At 34.6% G+C, this 26,993-nt stretch overlaps 1 protein-coding gene across 1 annotated transcript in view; it reads right to left on the reverse strand.

Moving 5' to 3' along the window:
• The window catches only part of CEP350 (centrosomal protein 350), a 158,236-nt gene that overhangs the window by 10,409 nt on the left and 120,834 nt on the right, over positions 1–26,993 (reverse strand). Inside the window, exons 29-37 of the mRNA XM_058539963.1 lie at positions 26,029–26,240; positions 23,352–23,496; positions 17,737–17,897; positions 14,890–15,026; positions 11,965–12,047; positions 8,906–10,911; positions 7,654–8,061; positions 7,406–7,552; positions 4,737–4,859 (exon numbers count right to left, since the gene is read on the reverse strand). Of these exons, the coding sequence (XP_058395946.1) occupies positions 4,737–4,859; positions 7,406–7,552; positions 7,654–8,061; positions 8,906–10,911; positions 11,965–12,047; positions 14,890–15,026; positions 17,737–17,897; positions 23,352–23,496; positions 26,029–26,240 (3,422 nt within the window). The remainder of the gene's footprint in view (positions 1–4,736; positions 4,860–7,405; positions 7,553–7,653; positions 8,062–8,905; positions 10,912–11,964; positions 12,048–14,889; positions 15,027–17,736; positions 17,898–23,351; positions 23,497–26,028; positions 26,241–26,993) is intronic.

A 26,993-nucleotide genomic window follows, 5' to 3' on the forward strand; every position in this document is an offset into this window, starting at 1 on the left:
TTTTCTCATTTAGTGCCACGAGAGCATTCTGGGGTTCATTACATCCAAAAATATTAAATGAGGCTCAGAAAATTACAGGGCCCTTTAAAACTAGAAATCCTAAGCAAAATTACCAATAGTCAAAAGTCTAGAAAAACAACAAAGCCCATCAATTTTATAAGAAAAGATGGCTTCACTTTATCTTCAGTATTGGGCTCACCAAAATATTAACCACTGTCTTTTCCTGTTCTTTTAAATTACAATATCCAAATACAACTTATAAATAAAATTTGAAAAACTCTTGGAGTATATTAAAAAAATGAACTGTATAAGAAGAGTAGCTGGCAACACTGTCAGTTCTATCTAGCAAAAATGGTAGAGTAAGATAATGCAAAAAAGTTCTCATATAAATATATAGATATATTGGATAAAATATAATAACTATTCTTGAGAAAGAAGGGAAATCTGAAGTGCCAGAACAAATAGGGATTTAAAAGACTGGCAAGTGCTGTAACTACTTAGGGGAGAAATTAAGGCCATGAAAGAATTAAATAAGGCCAAAGACATGTTTAAAGAAGTGCTATAGGGAACTGGAAGAACTGGGGAGAGGCAATATTCTAAGAGAAAATAGCTGAGAATTTTCCAGAATCAAGCAAAGATATGAATCTATAGATTCAATAAACACAGTGAGTCCAGAGCAGGAAAAACAAAAATAAATCTACATCTAGACACACCCAGAGAAACTGCAGAACACACACACACACAATCTTAAATAGAAACCAAAAAGAAAAGACTGATTCCTCATAAAGGACTGTCAGCAGATTTCTCAAGACCAACAACAGAGGGCAGATAAAACGACATCGTATCTTCAAATTGCTGAAGTGAAAGAACTATCAGCCTAGAATTCAATACTCAGGTAAACTATAATTCAAGAGTAAAAGGTGAAATAAAAACATTTGCAGACAAAGACTGACAGCTTACATTAAATACCTATAATTAATGCAACACTAAAGTATGTACTTTAGGAAGATGGAAAGTGAACTCAGAATGAAATAGAGGGATACAGAAACAATGGTTTTGGTACTATTTTCTCTTCTTTCTTGTACTTTTGAAATATTTAATAACTATACATGTAAAAGATTTAGAATAGCCAATAAATAGGTAAAAAAACAAACCTCATTAATAATAAAATTATATAGAGCAAAATAAGCTTATTCTTTTGGTAAAGATAAAAAAATTGATAATAGCTAGTATTGACAAAGGTGAGAAGAACCACCATCCTCTTATCTCGGTGGTGAGTATGTATAATTGGTACAACTTTTCTGGAGAACAATTTCACAACACATACAAAAGCCTTAACATTCTGAATATACTTTTAATCGGCAATTCTATTTCTAAGAATTTATCCTAAGGTAATTATTGGAAATAGGTGCAAAGAAATACCCTACTGCAAGCTGTTTATTACAACAGTATAAAAGAGCAAAAAAATTACTGACTAGTTAAATAAATTATGGTACATCGACACAATGGACTACTGTATTTCCACACACAAAAAAATGGGATAAAGTTATTAAAAATGATATAAAATAGAGAAACATTTAATTACAAGGAAAATCACCCACATTTTATTAAGTAAAAATCAGATTACAAAGAGACTATGATCCCAATTGTTTAAAAAAATTCTGTGTAGAAAAAGAGACTCTAAGTCTATATATCAAAATATTAAAAGTTATCTAGGTGGTGAGATTATCATGATTATTTTCTTTTGATTAATCAGTATTTTCTAAATTTTCTAAAATAAGCATGATTATTTTATAATAAATATGATTTTACAAACTTTTTTAAAATTTCTATTTTTGAGACCCCTTTCCTTTTGTACTAAAGGAAAAATTTTTGTTTCATGTGTTATAAAAAAAATTGTTTATAAAAAAATGCAAAAACACGGCCAGGCCTGGTGGCCTAGTGGTTAAGTTTAGTGCACTCTGCTTCAGCGGCCCGGGGTTCGGTTCCCCAGCACAGACCTACACCACTCATCTGTCAGTGGCCATGCTGTGGTGGCAGCTCACATACAAAAAAAAAAAAAAGAAGATTGGCAGCAGATGTTAGCTCAGGGCGAATCTTCCTCAGCAAAAAAAAAAAAAAAAAAAAAGCCAAAACATTAGAATCTCCAAATCTAATAGTAGGAGAGGTGATTCGTTTATTTAGCATTTCTCGTTAATAATTAACTCAAGGAACTAACAGTATCATCTCGCTAAACATTAAGAGTTGAAACCATGAAAAAAGTTACATAGGCCTAGGTCTCTCTGTAGACAGCTGAAAAATATTTTATGACCAGCAAAGGGGATCTTCACCTAATATATATTCTGTTATTGTCTCCCAATTCCTAAATTTCTTCCATTCTTATACACAGGTACCACCCTCAACCAAGCTATAATAATCTTATATTTGCAAAAGAAACATTTTGTCTAATATTTGAGAATTTTCTGATAGCTGGAGAGATGTCTCTGCTTAACTGACCCTATTTGGCACTGCTGGAAGCCTCCACCGTCCAAGAACAATATCTTGTTTTTTGGTACATCTAACGAAGAGCCACAAATCGACTTGCTTACTGTTCACTTCTTAGATATATTACCTGTTATTTCCAGTTAATAGTTCAGATCTGAAGATGGCTCCAAATTGTTGCCTTGCCCCCCACCCCCAATATATTTAATCCTTTCACTATTAAGATGACATTTGTACAACCATGTGAAGTAAAAGTTGTCTGTAACTAGCTGGAAGCCTTATGTATTAAACCTCTGCTCTCCATGTCATTTTGAACTGGTATACTATCTGTGCTAGTTTCCTCATTTACTTTGGCATGTGCTCAAGATAAATTTATCTAAGAAATTTTGATTTGATACACCTAAACAGCTACCTTTTACTTATAATGTCCTTTTAGTTGGTCTTTTTTTCTCCATACACTTGTTTCTTTTGAAGCATTCTTCCAGTGATTTTTTTAAAACTGCAAATCTGATCTTGTAATTTCTTCTGCTTAAACTCTTTGCTTTTAAGATAAAATCCCAAATCCTTAACATGGCTTACAAGGCACTGCAGTATACAGAATCTCTCTCTCCAGCTTCATCTTATGCTCCCTCCCCTGCCTCACTCTCTGCCACACTGACATTTCAACTCAAATCCACGCTCCTTTCCCATTTCAGGTCTTTGCACATGTGGTTTGCTTTCCCTGAATTGTTCTTCTCTCTACCATGGAACTCAGTTAATGCTTATTCATCTTTAAGAGCTCAGGTCGAATGTCACTTCCTCAGGGAAGCCTCCCCTGGCTATCCTGATTAGATCAGTTTCCTCTGGTTTATGCTTTTACAACAGCTCCTTATTCTTCTATTTTTATCAATTTGTAATTATACACGTGTGTATATTATATATTAATAACTAGTTTCTGCCAGCAAAGTGTAAATCTGTGAAGGCAGAGTCTATGCCCGTTTTGCTTACCATGGTAACGTCAGTCCCTAATCAGCACAATTCTTGACTCAATGTGCGCAGAGATGATTTCTAGGGGATATGATAAATTTAACTGATAGGAGGGTAAATGAATGTCTCCTGACATGCTTTTTCCTTTAATTCCGAAAGAGGTGGAGGAAGTAACATCTTGGAAATCAATAATAACTCAAACTTTAAACCACTGTAGAAACATGAGAACAAGTTCATCTTCTTGAGAGGCAAAGATCTATGAAGAACTAGATGGTTAAAATGTTGGCTTTTATTTGCTGGACAAGTCACTTAATATCTTTGAATTTAAACTTCCTCATTTGTAAAGCAGAATATTAGTCTTTCCTACCTCATAATTATTGTGAGAATCAAATGACGCATGAGAAACAATGGTAAACTGTAAAACACTAAACAAATGTTTATCTAGTATAGTTACTACTTAGTAAATGAAGCACTAGAGAGAAACATAGTTGGGGAAAACTGATAAATTTCAGCATTATACTTTTTTCATTATATGAATGTAAATATAGACCAGATAGAAAGTTCAGAATGAAAATGTTTAGAGATAAACCTGAATCAAGTAACATCTGAGATTCCTAAGGTTTGCTACGACTTAACATTCTTTTAAGGAAGAAAGGATGAAAGACTTACTACTTTTTTTTTTTTTGATAAACATTTTTCTAATAATAGAGAAATATATTGCAAAATGGAATAAAGTCTATCCAGCTAAAGTTCTAGATAATAATGATGAAATGATAACAGCTAATATTTACTGAGTTATGTGCAGGGAACTGTTCCATATATACATATATAAATACTCATTTAATCCTCTTAATACTTTTATCAAGCAGGTACTATTATTATCATCTTCATTTTGCAGACAGGGAAATGAGGCACAAAGAGGTTAGATAATTTGTCCAAGATTACAGACCAAGTAAGAGGCGGAACAGGGATTTAAACTCAGGCAGTCTGGCCCCAGAGTCTACACTGGTCTCTTTTTGGTTTAGTACCTTAAACTTTGCTGCCATTCAACTTTTTATGTCTCAAATTCTCCACACCCACAAAATACTGTTAAGCTAAACATTCATCTACCGAGTTCAAAAGAAAGCAATTTCCAAAGCTGAGGGGCAGAAATGCAGCAAATGAAGGCTTTAAGACTTTACTATCACACAATTAAGATCAATTATATTCCCTTTCCTTTTAGAATCTAACTGCATTCTGATTTTAGAAGAGATGGTCAAAATAAAAATAGCTCAGTTATACACACTGACCAGGATATGATCCACTCGGTCTCTTTTCTTTCTTCCAAATTTCATCATTTTCTGCCAATCTGTTTTATGGTTTGGCTCCTTTTTAAGACTGAACAACTTGAGTACTTCAGTTGCTATGAAGTTCTGTGAAAATAAAAAGAATGAATGAAACACAAACAACAAAGTTCCTGAGATTGAGTGCTTACAATGTAGTAAACAGATTTATGCCGACAACATATTTATAATAAAAGATCATACAAAGTTCTTCCACTTACAGTTCCACTTAGCAATTTGTAGAGAAAAGCATTCCAAATGCTCAGACTTGATTCGCTTAAAGAATTTTTGTTTTTACACAACCCATTGTGTAAAAGTAAAACCCACTGATGAATCTGCCAAGAAAAATCACTTCAGAGTTCCCTATACCCAAGAACCACCATAGCTAACTTCAAGCTAGCAAAACTACTAAGGAAAGCATAAAAAAAAATCTCTGAACCCAAAAAATCCCACATAAATTTTGGGAGCAATGTTGTGTGAGCAACAAGGCTTTGGCTGGGATAATTTATTCTGAATCACCAAGATTTGAATATGCTAAATTAAAAAAATATTAATCAACACTGCAGTAATAAAAAGCATGATAATTTTACTGCTAACAATATTTGAACTATGATTTTTAAAAAACACTGTACAAAATGCTATTTCAATAATAAAATTAGTGGGCTACATCATTGTATGTTATAATGATGTATGCATTCTGATGATTGCTAGTATATATTATGCATCTTGTCTTATTTCAACTTATTTATTCTGTTATTAACAAAATAATTTGAGTTTTTATTACTTTTATGACTTTTCTGTTAAAAAACAATGTTCTTAATGGGAGAAGGGACACATTTATGAATCAGAATCATTTGAGAAGATTTTCAAACTACCAATGTGCCCCCAGACTCCACCATACCCTGGCCTATATACATACAGACACACAGACACACATTCAAGGATGTATCAACTGTGGAGGGCTGAAAGGAATGAAGTACACAAGTTATTTTGAAAAAGTTCCCCAGGTGGTTCTGATACCCCATTCCTCAAAGTTGAAGATATTTAAAAAGTTTTTTTTTTTTTTAATGAATCAAATTAATCTTTGAAAACTTTTTTTTTGCTGACTTTAATGTAAGCAGAGATCTGCAAACGTTTTCTGTGAAGGGCCAGACTGTAAATATTTTAGGCTTTGTGGGCCATATGGTTTCTGTTGCAACTACTCAACTCTGCTGTTGTAGCAGGAAAGCAGCTACAGACAGTATGTAAACAAATGACTGTGGCTGTGGTCCAATAAAACTTTATTTATAAAAACGGGTGGTAGGCTGGACTTGGCCTGCGAGCCATAACTTGCCTACTTTTGATGTAAGTATACATTATATCTCATTAATATCTGTTGGTGTTCTGTCACTACAAATATTTTTAAAAGCTTTCTATAGTTAATAATACTGTACTGTATATTTAAGTTGTGAAGAGAGCAGATCTTAAAAGTTCTCATCACAAGAAAAAAAAGTTTGTAATTATGTGTGGTGATGGCATTGTTATCCTTTTGCAATATATACAAATATCGAATCACTATGTTGTACACCTGAAACTAACATAATGTTATATGTCAATTATATCTCTATAAAAAAAGGACTAAATTGGTCAGGCAATGCCTCCGTGTTATATACCAGAATAATGTATATATTCCTTTAACGCATTCTGATAGTCCACATACACCCCTGGATGATATAAGAAAATACACCAGTAAGATGAGTAATTGGAGGTATGCTCTCTTAAAAAAAAAAAGCTTTCTATGATCAAATAAGTTTGGGAAACATAACTCTAGAGCCTTGCTACTCAGAGTGGTCCTAGGATCCACAGCATCAGCATTACTTGGGAGCTTGTTAGAAATGCAGAATTTCAGGTCCTACTTCAGATCTACTGAGTAAGAATCTCCATTTTAACAAAATCCCCAGATGATTCATACGCACATTATACTTTGAGAGGCACTACACTGGAAATATAACCTTTGCTGAATTAAGGACACATGTGAATAGGCAGAGAGATTTCCACCAATTTGATTTTAAAGTTAGTTTGTTCGGAGTCCTTGTAGCTTCAGGGTACTTAACCTTTTCAGGGCCTTCTAAGATAACAAATAATATTTTTTATGTATCGTATTACTATCCTACATATTTCAAAAGCACATTACCAATTTGAAACCTCCAAAATCAAAGATGGAGAGGTAACAGCTATGTGTCCAGGGCTGACATGTTTGATACATGACATTTTCAAGTGTACTTCTAGAATACTATACCTATCTCTAAATTACCAAAAAATCACCTAAAACTCCTACGAGTTGCATAACTTATCTATTTCCTAATTTTTTCTTAAATATTATATATTATATATTTTATATATATATGAAATGACTGTTAAAGGTTATGTTTTGTTTTGCAAAAACTTGAGGATTCAGGATTCCCTCTCAACCTCATCCCTCCATTGCTCATGGATTCAGTGAATTAACAAATATTTACTGAATACCCATTATGGGACAGGCCTTGAGGATAGAAAAGTGGATAATAACAGAAGAGTACCTGCTTTTATAGCATTTATGGATCTGTATAAACAAAAAGCAAGTCAAAAAAGGAGATACTCTATAGTTTGCAGTTTACCTTGATTTCATCAAGGTTATTTGGATTTTTCACTCTTCGGAAATAACTAGAGTTGATTCTACATGGCTTCATCCAGACAGGTTGATTCAAGTTGGGATCCTCGGCAAATATTTCCTCAAAAATCTCTTTTGTTAAATCAAAAACCGCCTTGATAGAGAAAAATAAAACAAAATAAAATAACTAAGAATCCAAATTTCAGACAATGGAGCAAAGTTTAAAATTTAGAATTATCCTTCCATGTTACATACCTGTTTGTAGACTCTTTTACTAGTGCTTTCTATATCTAGACCCTTACTGGCACAGCCAAGCAGTTTAGTAGGAATACTGACGCTATGAAGATCATGACCTAATTCTTTCCATTTCCAAAGTTCTTCTGCTGCATTATGCACAAGAATTTCTACTTCCTCTGCAGTATGTGGGACTGCCAATAACGTTTCACACGGTTTTGGGGGAACTCTTTTAGGTTCTGCCATTAGATGTACAATTGTTTCTTCTGCCTTATTTTTTTGGATCTTGTGAGAAGAGCTCAAACCAAAGTCTTCATCAAACCAGTCTTGATCATCTCCTAACACGCTCAGGAACTCGCGGCTGATCTCAAGTTCAGCAAGTCTCTTAGCAAGCTCTTCCTGCCCACTGGCACCAAATACTGGACTCTCCTACAGAAATGGAACCATTCAAACAGAGTATCATTTAGTGACCTCAGATCACTTAACAAGTTTTTTTTTTTTTTTTTAAAGACAAAGCAAATATATTATTTGTATATTTACTATTTCTCTATAAATAAGCACAACAAAAACAATATGGTGGCTACTAATGAACAATTTAAGACAAAGCTATCTTGTTTCCCTTAATTCTGCTTAGATAAGCCTTATAACTGAATTTTTACAAAATGTTTATTGATTAGTTTTTTTTTCTTTTTTTATTATCATTATTCTGTTTCTGACGGACCTGTCTTGTCTCTGGGATATGGAAACTTCTTACCTTTGGTGATTATCTGGCTCAAGGTGCTCAAAATCATTACATTTGTTCAATTGTCCATCAACAGCCTAAACAAGTTGATGGTCTGAGTATATGTCACAGTGGATATATTTCAGTTTTACCAGAATCACTACCATAACCGGTAATCTCTGCAGGGCATCTATGACTGAGTAGATACGTGGGCAAATAATTTCATAGGCAAAAAAGACCTGGGTTGAGAACCACTGGAAAGCTCCATGGAATAAATTTGTTCAGGGAATCTAATCTGTGGACAGTATACAGGGTTTGTAAATCCAGCATAAACCTGTCAGTGTTTGTGACAACCCTATAGTGACCACTCATGACATAACAGAGGGCAGTTATACTTCAGACAGAAAAATAGCTACAAGGCCTTTAAAAACTAGTACCGTGATCTTTATCTAATAAACCATACATCACCAAAAAAACTTATCAGGAGCTACAGAATTAAAATGTACTACCAAAGTAAGGTTAATTGCCTTTTTTTCTAGATAAAATACTTACAGGTCTGGGACACATATCTGGTGAGGATATCTCTTCTTTTTCATCTTCCAATTCGGACCTTAAGAGGCAACCTGGAACACTTGGTGATTGTTCCTCAAGATTTTGGGATAGGCTTTGGAGTGGTACTTTCTTTTGATCATCGTCAAGAAGCTCTTGATTGCTAAGCTGGATTTTCTCATTCCTAGCTTTTTTGATTTGTTGTAGTTGATTGACTGTGTCCTTCACAAAGACTTTTAGTAAACTGTCTGTCAGTAAGCTGACTGTTTCTAGTTGTTGCTTTGACTTGTTTTCCTCACTTAGTGATGACCTCAGTTGGGCTTCCAATTGGTTCCTTTCTCTTGCTAAAAGGTCCAGAAGTGGGGTAGAGAGCTTTTCAGAAACCTCAGGATATAGGTTCTCTTCTTTTTCTGTAAACTGCTGTTGCTTCTTCAATTCTTCAGAAAAGGTATTGTCTAACAAAGTATCGTCTTCTACAGCAATGGAAACCTTTCCTGTGGCACCAGAGACAAGGTCTTTGTTTTCCTTTGAAGAAACCAGTAAATCCACTGAAGACTGCTGGTGAACATGGGCTTCAAGTACTCCAGAAATATCCTGTATATTGTCTGTTTCTATTTTAAGGCTTCTATCAACTGAGGCTTCTGTATCCTGCATACTAGGTAGAGATTTCTCATGAAAATATTCAACTGCATCCTTTTCTCTATCAAACTTGGAACCGTCTGTATCTTTTTGTTCTTGATTATAGTATTGATATTGTTCATCTGAGTAAGAGTCTTCATCTTCATTTATGTCTATATAGTCATCAAAGTTTTCTGGAATGTGAGATATTTTTTGAGGAGGAGCAAAAATACCATGCTTCTCTTTGCACACAAAGTATACAATGCCATCATATGTTCCATTGTTATTTCCTTCAGGTTTATCCAACTCCACTCCAGCCCAAAATCCTTTAGCAAAACTAGTCACACCTTTGAATCGAAGAGTTCCTGGCTGAACATTGCCAATTAATACCCTATCACCAATGTGGAAATCAAGTAATTCATCTGCAACAGAAACTGAAGCCAAGGAAGGGGATTCAGCTACTCCCAGTTCATGTTCTACATCACTGCGCTCCTTATTTTTCATAAGCTCAGTAGGGGACTTGAGTTCTAACAGCCTTTCAGAGTGGACACTGCTATGAATAGAAAGGCTTTTGTCACTGAGGCACTCACTGATTTCATCATCACTACCAAAGCTAGTGGCTCTACTTCTAGAGCTCCTAGTTGGCTGTGACTTATCTCTGCAAGACTGAGAGTCTTTCCTGAGCGACAACAAAGATGATACCTCAAAGTCATCTTTGTACAATTCTGCTGAAATGTCTTTCTTGAAAGAAGACACTTCAAAATCTTCAGAGTATGATATCTCTTCAGGAGCAAACAGATGTTCTGACAAAGATGAGTCCCTTTCCTTTATGTTCTTGTGTTGATGAATGTCTTTTTCTGATTGGATGTTTGGACTGTGATCCATATCTTGATCTGACTCTCTCTCTCTCATCTCTTTTTTATGAAGACTTTCAATGGCTAATCTAACTATGTCTTTCTGATCATTTACGGAATCTAAAGGAAGATCTTTCCTTGAAAGAATTTCACATGAATCTCCCTGTTCCAGGTCTAGTTTCAGTAAGACATCAGACTTCCCAGATTGTTTAGAATAGGCATCTTCAATCACTCTCGGCTCCAATTTTGTATATTCTACTTCTTGTATTTCTGATTTTTCACTAGATTCTTCTTTAACTTTGGCATCTAACACATCCAGAATTCTATTAGGGGCATTTAATTCTTTGAGGAGAGGTAATGAAGGTACATTTTCTAGAGAATCTCCAGATTCTGCTCTGGTTTTCCTTGATGATCTGAGAATTGGAGATGAAGTCTGAAAATGTTCTTCTGTTCGACTGTCCAATTCAACCACTCTCTTTGCATATGCAGATAAAGACCTTTCTGATATTGATCTCTCAGAACCTCCCAGTGAAGCATCTAAAAGGAAAAAAAAAAAAAATCACATCAAAATTATTTAATCAAAATTTTTCAATTTCTGGACCCAAAGTTTAAACAAAAGCCAAATCTTAGCAAGGAAAAACTCTGGTCAATAAATATGAGCTGTTTTGGTTCCAATATAAGGTAAGTTTTCCCTTTAAGAGAATATACTGTAGCAACAATAGATAGAACATTTAAAATGACTAAAAATTTAAAGTTTTGAGTAATTTCTTAAGTGTTAACTTGTAAAGTAAAAAATATGGATCTAAGTTTATGAAGACATTGATTTGCATGATAATTCCCAAATCATGCAAAAAAAACAGAATTGTATGATGCATATTACATACATTCTTCAAAAAGGAAAGCAATGAAAGAGGGATAAATATACTTCTATATGTACTTCTAAAACAGTGAATTTTCTTGGGGACTTCAACTAGCTCTTGAATGTAAAAAAAGAAAAAAGATCAACTATTTCTGCAAATATAGCAAATATAGCACTTTAAGAGCTAACATTGCAAAATAAGAAGAAATGAGTAAAATCTGATGAGCTAACAAAGAACTAAAAGTTTTGAATTCAAATCTATTTTGTCATCGTTGCTAGGTGGGCTTTTCTCATGCCTCAATTATATTTTCTCAGTGAATGACACTGTATTTTTAATAACTCTTATCTTTCTTTGGATAAAGTTGAAAAAAAAATGTATATAACCACTTACCCTGAGAAGTAATATAGGCTGAAAATATACACAATCAGATACAAAATCTGATTAAGGGAGAATTTAGAGATGCTGATGATACACTCAGCCACTTTAGATTAAAGTCTTTATGCCTCAGTTTTTGTCATCCATTTGGGACAATAAAGACTGATTCACATAACTTACACATAACCAATAAATCAATTTAAAATATAAAAGTAACTTAAAATATCAAATAATCTACTATCTTTAAGAAATTCATTTTTTAATCAAAAAGCTGTAGAGGTAGAATTGTGTAGGTATTTGCATAAATCCTTAGTCTGTGTAGATAAAGCCTAATTATTTTTTTCTGGTTACATACCACCATGTTCAGCAATAGACTCCAAGGATCCTCTGGAACGTTCTGACTCTGTTAGTGATTTCCAATTCTTTGCTGTTTCAGATCTGAAGCAGAAAATTTAATGAACAGAAACAAATGTATAGCTGATACTAAAATAACTGGTAAAAAAAAAAAAAAAAAAAGGCAGTCAATTCTTAGACAATTACTTCTTTCTTCTTCTCCACAGGAAGTATTCCAGCCTTTGCCACTTTCATCAAGCCTATTTCCGGCCCTCATCACTCTCAATAGATGATGTTGCCTCTTTTAATGAGAGGGTATCAGCATCAACTTTCTCACCTTCAACTTTTCCACCTACAAATTTATCTATATTCACAGCCATCTCAATCGCCTTTTCTTCTGCCTACAGGGAAGAAAAAGGTGTGCCTCTCACACTTGTTCAAAGCTAATTCTTCGAAACTTTTTCTGCCCCAAATCCCATACATTTCAAAAGCCTCACTGATGGACTCCTCAATTATCCATTCTCTTTCCTATAATCTTTAGTCTTTCAATCTGAAGTTTTTTTTTCCATCAGCTTATGTATATCTCAAGCCTCAGAAAAAAATTTCCCCTTCAATTCTTCATTCCTCCACTTTACGCAACTGTCCTCTTATTCTTTAAGTTAACAGAAAGAGCTACAGACACTATCTTCATTTTCTTGCCTTCTCTCTATTTGCTAAGTCATAATATTTGGCCTCTAATCCTACCTCTTAATAAGGCCCCTAAATGTTACTATTTTATCATATTTAGTACTTGGCTCTCTTTTATTCTCTCTGAATGCATATCCTCTTTGGGTGATGTTGCTATACTTATGGCTTCAACTACCATCTATATGCTGATCATTCCCATATATCTAACCCTGATCTCTTTCCTGGATAATTCTAATTAGATGAACTACAGGCATCTCAAAAATCAACATTTTAAAACCCAAATCATAAGCTTCCCACAAAAGAACACCCGATTTTCCATTTTCCATTTTCAAGTGGAACTCTGACCCAACCAACTACTTAAGAGAAACCTGGGAGTCATTCTAGATTTCCCCTGCTTTCCTACATAGCACTTTAATTAGTCAAGTCTACTTCTCAAATATTCCCAAAATCTATCTCGTATTCTTTATTCTTATTACTGCTGATTATTTGAGATCTGGCTTAGAGTACCGTTCTACCTGCTTCTAAGCTTACTCCTTTCTATCATTCCTTCATTTCGTAGTCAGAAAGATCTCTCTAAACACAAATCTGATTGCTTCATTCCCTGGTTAAAATCCTTCAGTTGCTTGGTTAATAAAACTACAAAACCATTGAATAGTATACTATGTAGAAATTAAACTAAAATTTACAGTTTATAATATAATGGAAAATGTATACATAACAAAAATACACATAAAATCTAAGCATAAAAAATCCTAGAAGGAAATATATCTAATTGCTGACATTTGCTATTTTGGGATAGTTGGGTATGATATGATGTAAACTTTTTTCTTTTTACTGCTTCTCTCAATATTCTAATAATAATAATAAAAGCAACTAGTACATAGTACTAATTGTGTGCTAGGCCCTGTTCTTTTAACCTTTATAACAAGTTTATTAGTCAGGTGTTGTTAGAGGGATAGAAAACCCTATTAAAAAACTGAAGCACAGAGAGGTTAAATAACTTGCCCAAAGTCATACAGCTAGCTGCTACTGGAGCCAGGATTCAAACTCAGGAAATGCTAAATTAATTGTAATGAGCCCGTATTACTTTTGTAACAAACAAAAAAAATCCCAAAATGTATTTTTAAAAAACCTTCAAAGCCTTCACATCTTCTAAAAAGTAAGACAGAAACTACTAAGAATGAGTGAGTACAAGGTGTTCACAACTTAGTTTTTTTTTTGGTGAGGAAGATTCACCCTGAACTAACATCTGTTTGGCAATTTTGCTCTTTTTTTGCTTGAGGCAGATTAGCCCTGAGCTAACATCTGTGCCAATCTTCCTCTCTTTACATGCAGGATGCCTCCACAGCACGGCTGATGAGTGGAGCAGGTCTGTGCCTGGGATCCAAACCTGTGAACCAGGGCTGCCGAAGCAGAGCATGAGGAACTTGAACCATTCGGCCACAGGGCTGGCCCCTCACAACTTGGTTTTTCTTTATTTTTCCAGTCTCTTCTCCTAACTCCAGCAACATCCTATTAAGTTCAGCTTCTACGATATGCCAAGCTCTTTCTTGCTTTTGATCATTCATGAATGCCCTTTTCTCTGAAATGTCCCCTATTTCTCAGTCCCATTGACCTGCCTAACCCCTACTCACTGTTCAAAATTTAGTTTAAATATTACACAACTTGACTTTTTATATACCATGTTAAATATTCTAATGTTGCTACTTAGTATCTTCAGTATTTGCATTTACTGGCTGCATAATATTCTACCTCTGGAAAGAACCATAATTTACTGGGCTATTCACCCTTTTGGGCATAAAGACTGCTTCCAATGTTTTATTAATATAAAGGATATTATGATAAACATATTCATGCAAATAAAGATTTTTGGTAGCCCATATTTTCTCAAGCTAGATTTCCAGAAGTGGAACTATTTAGTCAAAAGTTACAGATTGTTTTTGACTTTTGAAACATTGCCAAATTGTTTTTCAAAAGGTCTATACCAACTTATGATGCTACTACTAGCAATACTGGAGAGTATTATTTTCATTGCACCCCCAGATTTCAGGATTCAAAATATATTTTTAAATCTGTACCTTACTATAAATTTGATTTGTGATATCATACATAACAATTTTACTAGTGAAACTGAAAATATAAACCAATATTTTTACTTCTACAATTTCACAGTTACTTAAAAGATAGCTTCTACTAAAAATCTTTCCTTACTCTTTTCTCAAACAAGGCAAAAGATAGATAAGTTATCAAAAATTTCTACCTGTGTAGTGGAAGGGGCTTGATCTTGGGTTTTTCAGAAGCTGAGGAGAGTGTTTTAATCTGAGGCTTGGCTGTTGGTGATGTTTCCAAATCTCGGCTAAGCTCGGCTTCAGTTTTCTTAATGAATTCATCATATGTCTAAGTTTAGAAAAATCAGAGGAGTCACTATATAGAATTTTTAAAAACTATTTTAAATTATAAAATAGTATATTATAGTAAAATATCAAACAGTGAAGAAGATATAAAAATCTTTCTCCCAGCATCAGTCTCCAGAACTCTAGAAACAGTTACTACTTAATATATTGTATATACAATCCTTCTTGAAATAATCTATGCATAAGCAAGATATATAATTGTAACCCTAATATCAATTAGGAAATGATAAAGTCTCCATCTACAGACGTTTAATACTTATGAAGCAGTAATTCAGGCCCTGCCACATTAAAAAACTTCTTTAGCTGATTATATAATTATTCTTTAAAGGGTGTCCTAATACTGTCATAGTATTTTTAAGAGGTTTAGCCATTACACTGAGTTTCAATGGCAGTAAGCTTCTTAAGGGGTAAGCACTTAGGAATACAAATCCTGAAGAGAGAGAAGGGTATGGTTGGGAGTAGGAAAGCTCAGAATTGCAAAAAATGTTTTCTAGTTATTAGCCGATCTGTAAACAAAACTTCACTAATTTATAACTCTAATTTGTATGAAATCTAAGGGAAGCCCTCCATCTATTATAACTCTCTTTAGTTTTCTGGGCTAAAATCCCTACTTTTACAACTCTCACCATCCATGTTACTTTTCTCTGAATTCTCAAAGTTTTGACAAAGTAATTTCTGCTATTAAACATATACTACAGCTATACGGTCTAGCTAGCTAGGCATGTATGAGGACTATGACTTCCCAGATCTGAAAGCTATACTTCTATGAATGTAGTTCATCTATTAAATCTGTGATCAAATAAAATCCAGAAGTTTTTTTTTTTAACATGAACTACTATGTATTATATATTTCTTCGTCACATACTATAATTTTAAAACCTAAATACAGAACTTTCTTTTGTCTTCATTTAAACTATTTAATAAAATGTTGAATGAGATGGATCCTTAAGGCACTTCTCTAGAGATCTTTCTGGCTGACATATCCATTAATGAACAATTTTTGAGCAATGCTATTCAATCTAATAGTAATTCACTTAGCTTTCAATGGCTCCTCATTACCTACAGTACTGCTTTTAAACCCTGGGCCCCACCCTAGACTAACTAAATCAGAATCTCTGGGAGTGAGCCTGGATATTTGTATTTTTCAAAAAGCTCTTCAGTTAATTCTAATGTGTAGTCAGGTTGAAGATTACCAAACTCATCAGTCTGATTTCTAAGGTCCTGAACATAATCTTTATTTTTAAATTTTATTTCCCCACTACCTTCCAACATGAATTTCCCAGTATGGCCATTGTATCTTAACCACTTTTCTACTTCTAAACATCTGTGCAGGTTACAAGCCCTGTTCCCATCTCTGTATTGTGTACCTGTGGAAATGTCTACTTTCTCTAGATCTGTTACCAGACTTATTTTCTATGTGGAAGATAATGCAGTATAATGATCAGAGCACAGAATTTGGAATTAGAGCCAGATTAAAATCCTAGCTTTACCACATATGAGCTGTGTGTCCCCTGATATCATAAATCTCACTCAAACTCAGTTTCCCCCTCTGTAAAACAGGGATAGTAATATCCAGACTTTGTTTCTTTGATGATAAAATGAAAAATACACGTAATTAGCAGAGTTCCTGGCACATAAATAGGCACTTGAATTATTTGATGGTTAAATTAATAAATGTAGAAGGATCACATGTTTGGTGTTATCACAAGGATAATTAAAAGGAAAGAAATTTTGGCTAAACATAACAAAGAGCTTTCTAATACTTAAGAGCACCTAGGCTCCAACAATGAAACCAACTGCCTTGAAAATTTGAAATTTCCTACTACTGGAAGTGTTGGGTAAAAGTGGAATGATCTTCTCTGGTGATGTCATGAGAAGGGATTCTTGTGATGAGTAGGAAGTTCAGACCGATTCTATAATGAATGTGGTGTTTTAGGAACACTAAGCCGGCAGAATGTACATAAGCAACAGAGAAGCAACTAGAGGCAGGTACATTTAAGAGGCTATGCAGACAGTAGAGGCAACAGGTCATAAAGGTCCCAAACAGCTTGATGGCAGTAGAAACGGAAAGGGAAGAGCAAGCAACTTTATAAAAAAAAGAATCAATGGGATCTGGTCACTGAATAAATAGGAGAAAACAGAATGAGGAAGATATCAAGACCAGGTTTCCAGTCTGGGGTAGAATCAGGGAAGGCTGCTAGAGCTTGGGAGAAAAGTCAAGTTCAGAGTTACCCTTTAGGAGCCATCCAAATAGTACAAAGAGTCGTACTAATAAAACTGTGCGGTATGAAACATCATTCTGTTAAAAATTTAAAAAAAAAAAGGCAGTAACAATTCCAATAGCTAGAATTATTTATGTAACGGTTCTTTGCTTAAGAGGGCATGGATATCAATCTTTCTTTCATAGGCCTAATCTTTCTTATTTAGAAAAAAGCTTTATTTTAATACTTTATTTTAATATTTACTTTAATACTTGATATTATAATATTTAATATTTTAATTCAATATTTAATGTTCTAAATAAGAGTTTGTTTAGATAGCCTCAGAATTTTTTTTAAGACTTAGGATAAAATGTGGCACCAAACTAATATTGAAAAATCCTAATCCATTACTTTATTAACAACATTAAAAACATTTTAGGCTTCACATATACATTAGCCTTGATATTAAACCCCTTTCCTCATATGTCTAACCTCTAACTGTTTGATCAGACTGGCTTCTTGGGCTTTCAGTCTTTCCTTTTGCCTTTTCTTCTGTTCCTTCTTCAACTGGTCCACAACTGATTTTCTTTTCCGCAACTCATCCTTCAGGGCTCTGATTCTACCTTCAATGTCACTCTGGTCAGACGTGGTTTCTGAAAGAGATACAAAATCTTTTATTTAATTTTAACTTAAGAATAAAGTTAGGGCTGGCCCCGTGGCTTAGTGGTTAAGTGCGTGTGCTCCGCTCCTGGTGGCCCGGGTTCGGATCCCGGGCTTGCACCGATGCACCGCTTCTCCCGCCATGGTGAGGCCACATCCCCGATACAGCAACTAGAAGGATGTGCAACTACGACATACAACTATCTGCTGGGGCTTTGGGGAAAAAAAGGAGGAGGATTGGCAGTGGATGTTAGATCAGAGCCAGTCTTCCTCAGCAAAAAGAGGAGGATTAGCATGGATGTTAGCTCAGGGCTGATGTTCCTCACAAAAGAAAAAAAAAAAGAATAAAGTTAATTCCTTAACTATTAATGAAAAGCAGCAATGTAATCCTCATTTTAATAAAGTCAATCTAACACTTAAAATTAAGAAATTTCAGCTTCTGAAAAAAATTTATTTGTGATTTGCATTCCTCCTTTCCCCTAAATCTCTATTTGGGGGGGAGGGGTCCTATTTATTTTCACTTTCTAATTGTACTATTTGAAATTGAAAATAAATCTCAAGGCACCCTGTCTTGGTAAGATAAGTAACTGAAAGTTGAAAAACTTTCAGGTTAGTGAAATTTGGACATTCTGTAAGGAATTATTTCCTGGTGACAGGATAATCATATTTAACTCTCCTTCCTCTTAGTTATTAATAGATAATTTAATAGTTTTTACATCATATTAAAATCAAACTGGAATTTTACCATTTTAAACTGATTGTGAGTCATCAGCTAATGTCCTAATACCACATAAAAGGAGAAATTATAAGAAATATACTCTGCTGTAACCTTTAGAAGCTCTTTGTTTTTATTTATTTTTTTTTATTTTTTTATTTTTTGTGTGTGTGAGGAAGACCGGCTCTGAGCTAACATCTATTGTCAATCCTCCTCCTTTTTTTTCCCCCCCAAAGCCCCAGTAGATAGTTGTATGTCATAGTTGCACATCATTCTAGTTGCTGTATGTGGGACGCGGCCTCAGCATGGCAGTTGTATGTCATAGTTGCACATCATTCTAGTTGCTGTATGTGGGACGCGGCCTCAGCATGGCTGAAGAAGCAGTGTGTCGGTGCGGGCCCGGGATCCCAACCCGGGCCGCCAGTAGCGGAGCGCGCACACTTAACCGCTAAGCCACGGGGCCGGCCCTGGAAGCTCTTAAAATATTTAAAATACCAGAAACGAAGCTAGTTAAATCTTATTTTCTTCCCAACAGTTCATATACACATATGAACACAAAATAGACGTCCAGCCGTAGAAAAACATCACGAGAAAGACGTTTCATTCTAATAAGTTTCACACACATGCTATGAAAATAGGTATCATTTAAAGATACTGCTTATTTCGCTACATGTGGAAATTTCATAGAATAAAAATGACTGCTCCTCACATCTCCTCTTTGAATCACACAATGGTGTCAATTCCACACGCTAATGTTGAAGGACACATTTAACAGTTTTACAATAGAAATACTATTGTATACAAATCTAAAGACTACAACATTACATCATAAATAACCAGCTTTTTTTAGGTACTTCAGATTGAATTACGTAAGATCTAGTTACCAGAATTTATTTAAATGCAAAAAGATTATAGTCTTTTTTTCTAGTGTGATCCAAATATCTGGATTAGAAATAATTAAATCTAAGTTCCTGTCACTTCTATGTCACTGACTTATGGTATACTAGGAAAGTTACACTCATCTTCTACCAGTAGTGGCACCATAATGACCACTTAGCATGGGCAAAAAAGCTCACTATTTATTGGTCAACACTCATAAAATAAAGTAATAATGAAGGCCATTTTCAACTCTGGATTGATTACTAGTAATTAGTCAGGTGTCTGACCCTTACTGATTTCTAGAATTGGTGTGAAGATTAAATAAGGTATGTAAAGCATGTAGCAGAGTACCTGGACTACTATAACCTCAATAAATGGTGGTAGTATTAATACTCACATAAAATAGACACTTTTATGTAGCCACATTTTAGGTAATGTATCTTTTGGTTTAAAACTAAAAAACGTGGTGGTTAGGAAAGTGCAACTGAATATCTCCCTCATGTTTTCTTTTAATTTCTGAAGAAAACAATCAATTGGTTTCAAGGTAAAAAGGTTCTGAACCCTTAGTGGTAGGCTTTATAGAGATTCGACTGATGATTCCAGTACAATCAATCGATGACTGGGGGTAGGATTGTAGGCTGAGCTAAAAATTATAATCTTTCTAGAATGAAGTATAAACTCATACTTTTGCATCTTCTAAAGCTGTGTATTCTTTTAGCTTGATAAGCTGTATGTACTTCCAAAACTCGAGACATTACTTTGATAAAATTTTATAGGCGACCACTACACTCCTACAGACTTACTTTCAACTTTGCCAAAAAAAAGTGATTATTTTAAACTAATATATTTTAAAAACTGAATAAGCTAGCAGTGACTTTTCTAATAAAAATATCTTTACCATCTATAGTTGTGAAGATTTAATAGCAGCTGATGAGAAAGAGAGTTTTTAGATGAAAGACCTTGGGAAATGTGCATATTTTTAAGTACTAAAGAAACCAAAAGGGTACAAATGAAGAGTAATTAGAGACTAAATAAAAGTCTATGAGAGAGAATGGGAATACATTATATATCTGCCAAAATCTAGTATTACTGCATAGTATTTATCATCAATAACATTTAAGAGAATCTCTAGAAATTGTTTTTTTACCCAAGCAACTCTCTATAGAGATATATTGTCTTTGTGGAATTCTCTCCTACGGGGTTTTTTGAAAGGTGGGGGAGAGGAGAGGTGGCAGGTAAATGCTACTTTAGTTTGTTGAAACAGGTTAAGACAGAATAACCTGATAGACAGAATAACTTAATCAAAAAATGAAGTTTCTGCGGGGCTGGGCCCGTGGCGTAACAGTTAAGTGTGTGCGCTCCACTGCTGGCAGCCCAGGTTCGGATACCGTGCGCGTACCGAGGCACCACTTGTCAGGCCATGCTGTGGCGCTGTCCCATATAAAGTGGAGGAAGATAGGCACAGATGTTAGCCCAGGGCCAGTCTTCCTCAACAAAAAGAGGAGGATCAACATGCATGTTAGCTCAGGGCTGATCTTCCTCACAAAAAGAAAAAAAAAAATGAAGTTTCTGATTATTTGACACATGCTGACTATATTAATTTGGTTGATAACAAACTCGCCAACACTTAAGTGAGAAAGGTATCATATAACCCCACTACATTAAAATTTACCACTTCCATAAGTATTACATATAATGATGTCATCATGAATAGGTAGATTGCATCTATAGCTTAGAAATCTCAGACCTATTCTTCTAAAACTATTCTTACTTGAATATGTTTTATCAGTAAAACAATATCTTATAAATATCAACATTACTCCTTAGTCTATAACTCATGCAAGGATAGTTAAGACATTATTCCATTGCTACAAACGAAAAAGATTATCCAATATGGGAAAGAAACTTGAAGAAAGTCACCAGTAAGTAATGGAGCCAAGATAAGAATTCATGTTGCCAAGTATCAAATTTATGTCTACTGACATGTTACTCTGCTGGCAGTAACTTTTCACCAGAGTACATGAAAGCAAATATAGAAAAATATTAATAACTTTCAACAAATACGATAGACAACACTCTTCAACTGGCTTGACCCAGTAATTCCATTTCTAAGAATTTATTCCTACTGAAATATTGAACAAGAATATATATATATATGAAGATGTTCAATACAGCATTATTTGCAATTTTGAAAATTTTGAGAAAATCTAAATGACCATCACAAGGGAAATGGTTAAATAAATTATGGTATATCTACTCTATTAAATATTATGCAGTTATTCAAAGAAGAAGGGAGGATATATAAAAACAGGTGTGGGAAAATCCCATGATTTACTATTGTCTGAAACATTGAAAATAAAGAAGGTATAGAACAGGATCAAATACCCAAAAAAACATTTTTTTTCACTTTTCCTTTACTAAATGTCTACTCTCAAAAGAAAACTAAGGGCCAGCCCAGTGGCGTAGTGGTTAAGTTTGTGTGCTCTGCTTTGGCGGCCCAGAGTTTGTGGGATTGGATCCCGGGCACAGACCTATGTACCGCTCATCAAGCCACGCTGTGGCAGCATCCGATATGTAAAATGGAGGAAGATGGGCACAGATGTTAGCTCAGGGCTGGTCTCCCTCAGCAAAAAGAGGAAGACTGGCAACGGATATTATCTCAGGGCCAATCTTCCTCACGAAAGAGAAAGAAAGGAAGAAAGGGAAGGGAGGGGAGGGAGGGAGGGAGGAAGGAAGGAAGGAAGGAAACTAAAAATGAGCTCAAAAGGCATACACTCAATATGGTATTAATCTTCCTCAGAATCCTACATGAACTGAGCATTGTCTGTCTAGATATGCTTCCCAAGATCAAAACTCCTTGAAGTCTTTTAGAGTAGAGGCCGTTTATTCTTTAATAATCTCTATACTACAGAAATTTATAGTAGGGGGGCCGGCCCTGTGGCTTAGCGGTTAAGTGCGCACGCTCCGCTACTGGTGGCCTGGGTTGGGATCCCGGGCGCGCACTGACGCACTGCTTGTCGGGCCATGCTGAGGCGGTGTCCCACATACAGCAACTAGAAGGATGTGCAGCTATGACACATAACTATCTACTGGGGCTTTGGGGAAAAAAAGGAGGAGGATTGGTAATAGATGTTAGCTCAGGGCCGGTCTTCCTCAGCAAAAAGAGGAGGATTAGCACGGATATTAGCTCAGGGCTGATCTTCCTCACAAAAAAAAAAAAAGAAAGAAAGAAATTTATAGTAGGATACAGGTTATGGGGAAACAGATAACACTCCCCACTGCCATTTGCAGTCTATTCTCTACTCTTCCTCCTTCGAGACTTATGCTATCCTCTTCTACCACCTCCTCTCTCTCCTCATGGTCATCATTAATTCATTCAAGATACTTTTAATAAATAGCCACTATGTACAAAGCAAAGTACCTGCTAGGTCCTGGTGCTACAACTGCTAACAAAACATAGACTCTCCTTCCCAGAAGTCTATATTCTAGTAGGGGAGACCTGCTGGGTAAAATTTGGTTACAACTTACGTGCTGGCTGGTATAACAAGTTGAAGCACAGAGCGCTATGGGAACAGACAGGCAGTGCCTGACACACAGAAAAAAATTCAACAAATATCTTATGAATAAATGATTGTCCATTAACACCTGATCAGTTTGTCACATTTTGTATAATTAGGGATATAATTAATTATCAATGAAAAGCAAAGAATTATGCAATTTAATCTTGGCAAGAAAAAAGCCTTTATAAATGCAACAAAGGATAACACTATACTAGCATGTGGTTAGACAAAGCTTATTAAAGAGGAATTCAAATATAGTACAAAGAAAACAAACTCCTCATTATTAGTCTTACCTGACTGTGTCATAGATAATGACTCGTCTGACCAACTATAACAGTTCTGATGGGACTTGACAGGTAGACGACACTGCCCTCCAGTCCTATGACTTCCTTTGCTGGACTCCTGCTTTGACAAAGATGTGCAGCTTTTGGGAGGTGACTGTTCAAACAGAAAACCAAATGGGAACTGTTTTGTCATACAGCTGTAAGATTCTATCTAAAATTCAAGATACTAACCAGCTGAAGATAATATTTACAAAGAGTTTTAAATAACTCTATGACAAAGTGAAAAAAGTTTACCAATTACACAAATATAAGACCTCCATTTTTTTAAAGGTATAGAAAAAAGTTATTAAAAAGCATGCTTTTAAAGATTGTTTATAATAAACTAGGAGTGGCTATTATATAAGTGATATTTACCCTCTTATTCTTTTTAATTTTAAAAACACTAAATAGGGAGGTGCAGATATCTCTTTGACAGTGATTTCGTTTCCTTCGAATATATACCCAGAAGTAGAACTGCTGGATCATATGGTAATTCTTCATCGACGGATGAATGGACAAAGAAAATGTGTGTATGTGTATATATACACACTATTCAGCCATAAAAAAGGAAATCCTATCATTTACGACAACATGGATGGAACTTGAGGTCATTATGCTAAGTGAAGCAAGTCAGAAAGAGAAAGACGAATACTATAAGGTCTCACTTATAAGTGGAATGTTAAAAAAAAATTTATGAAAAAAGAGATCAGATTTGTGGTTACCAGAGGTGGGGGTGGAGGGCAAGGGAACTGGGTGAAGATAGTCAAAAGGTACAAACTTCCAGTTATAAGATAAATAAGTACTGGGGAGGTAATGTACAACATGGTGACTACGGTTAACACTGCTATGTGGTATATTTGAAAGTTGCTAAAAGAGTAGAGCCTAAAAGTTGTCATCACAAGAAAAAAATTTTTTTGGTAACTGTATAAGGTGATGGATATTAATTAAACGTATTGTGGCAATCAATTCACAATATATGTATGTGAAGTCATGCTATACGCCTTAAACTTATGCAGTGCTGTATGTCAATTATATCTCAATAAAACTAAAAAGAAATTTGTTTAATACTAAATAAGTACTACTTTTATGGGAAGGAAGGAAGAAGGGAGGGAAAGAGCAAGGGAATAAAACAGAGCGTAAGAAGACTGCCCATAACAGATTATTATAAAGGACATAATTTCTACCCTGACGCCACGTGGAAGTGAGAACGCCTGACTTGGTTTCTGGCTATCATCACTTCCTATCCCTGTGACTTTGGGCAAGCTTCCTAACCTGGTAAGCTTCAGAGTGGGGCTTCAAACAGTATCTGTAGAATTGTTGTTGAGGATAATCCACAAATTTGTTGTGAGGATAATCCACAAAAGGCATTTAGCATACTACTTGGCACTTGGTAAGCAAGCACTCAATAAATATTAGTTTTTACTATAAAAACCACTTTAAGACATTAGTTTTGATTTCCTTGATATATTTTCTTGTGAGGGAAAAAAACCTAATTTTTAGCATTTGATCAGATGATGGCTATCCTGAACCTCAATAACGATGCTAGGTAGAATCTAATCAATTTATAGGAAGTAATAAAATAATAAGATTGTGTCAAAATGAGTAGTTTGGTTGTAAATTCCTAGAAGGTAGGAATCATGCTATAAGTAAATTATCTATACAAAAAGCCTATTATCACATAACTAAGAAATCGCTAATGTAATTTAATTAGAAGCTTTTTATAATCTAAAAACTCTGTTTTCAAGTTTGTGCACAAAGCATTGGAATATTTTGCAACATAACATGGAGTAGCCTCTCCATTGGATAAAAAATATTTTTCCTCCAAATCCTTCATGTGCTGTTAACACACATGAATCTGACTGATTTTTCAATAGAGGAACTACAATTCCTTCTTCACATCCACAATAAAAATGAAGATTCTAACAAAGGATATTCCATTCTGAATTTAGGTGAAGTCCTTTTTTTAAACACAGAGGGGTCTTAACAAACCTTGTGTTCACTTAACATTTAATATTGTTATGCTAATCCCTTTATATACTTTATAAAATGAAATTAAAAAGAAAAACAGTTAAGTTCTGAGCTTAAGTTTTTACCAGATAGTTTTTTTCTTTTAATGAAGTATAGAATTAAGGACAATGTGGAAAACCCTCTTATTGTAATAGTGACTATTATTCTAATTTAGAATCAATAACCATTTCAGATCCGCCTTAAAGAAATAAAACCATTACTTTTATTCTGATTATGAGTTATAGAGCAGTGATTATAACTAAATTATAGAAAAGGCACACTGGTATCATATAAGGTCTTGTTTCTATTATATGATAAAACACAGATTTTAATAAGAACTTGTGCTGTTCCCACATACTATCTTTATTAAAGTAAACTTTAGAAGTTCCTATCCCCCCAACATTAATAGACTTAATAGCATATAACTTTATAACTGCCACTAAAGCTATAATTCATATATTTATAAATCTTTAAGAATCAATGAAAAGCTTTATTTCTATTCAAATGTCATATACTATATGGGTGACAGTATGGGTGACAATGTTGTCATCAACAGCAAGAATATAGTTGTCAATAATATACCTTTTAGACAGGTTTTTTTCTAAAGAAGTTTTAAGATAATAAATATACATTAACTTACATGTTTACTAGGAGAGGTAGAAGATTCCAGTTCTTGTGAAAAAACCATTTCTTCAGTAAGTATACTGTGATCTGGACTCCCTGGCTGCTCCTGAACTAAAGACTCAGATGGTATATATTCAACAGCAGGACTGCCCAATTCTTCTGGAACAGAGCTTTCACTGTGTAGATGAGAGTAGGAAGGTACTGGAGATTCTGCTTCACTCGCTATTTCTAGAAAGAGAGGGTGAAAACAAGAAAAAGTATATAATGTTGGTCAAGGGAAATGTTGGTCAAGGGAAATGTTCAACTATTACACTTTCCATTTGTTTTTAGCATAATTTCACTAGTTGCATTTAGGTATAATTTTTTAATCTCATAAATTAATGAATCACATTTACTTCAAAGTCTGTTAGTCTAAGAATTTTGGCTGACGCAAACTGAGAGAAAATATGATAATGATAACGACTGACAACTTAAGCGGTGGTGAACATGCAGAGCAATTATAACTCATATATTTGTTCAGGAGTGGAAACTGGTCCAACCACTTTGGAAAACAATTTAGTAGTACTTGGAAAAGAAGAAAACACTCTATGATTTAGCAATTCCACTTCTAGGTATACATCTTAGAGAAATCTTGTATATATGCAGCAGGAGACATGTACATGGTCATTAGCAGGATTGTTATAATAGTCAAAAACTGGAAGAAACATAAATGTCTACTGATAGTAAAATGAATAAATTGTGGCATATTTATACAAAGAAATGCTACATAGCAATAAAAATTAATGAACTAGAGCTGCATGCATCAATGGAGATACGAATTTTTATTTAGCACTTTCAGAATTTCGAGTACTGTCTCGTCTCTGGAATTTCAGTCCATTGCGGCCTTTGCTCTTTCCAGGAAAATAGAAATATGTTTGACACTAAATAGAAAATTCTCGACATTATAGTTGTATAATCTTAAGAATTTACACTGTTATCCTT

The sequence above is a fragment of the Diceros bicornis genome, chromosome 4 (genome assembly GCF_020826845.1).
Source record: "Diceros bicornis minor isolate mBicDic1 chromosome 4, mDicBic1.mat.cur, whole genome shotgun sequence".
Taxonomy (NCBI): Eukaryota; Metazoa; Chordata; class Mammalia; order Perissodactyla; family Rhinocerotidae; genus Diceros; species Diceros bicornis.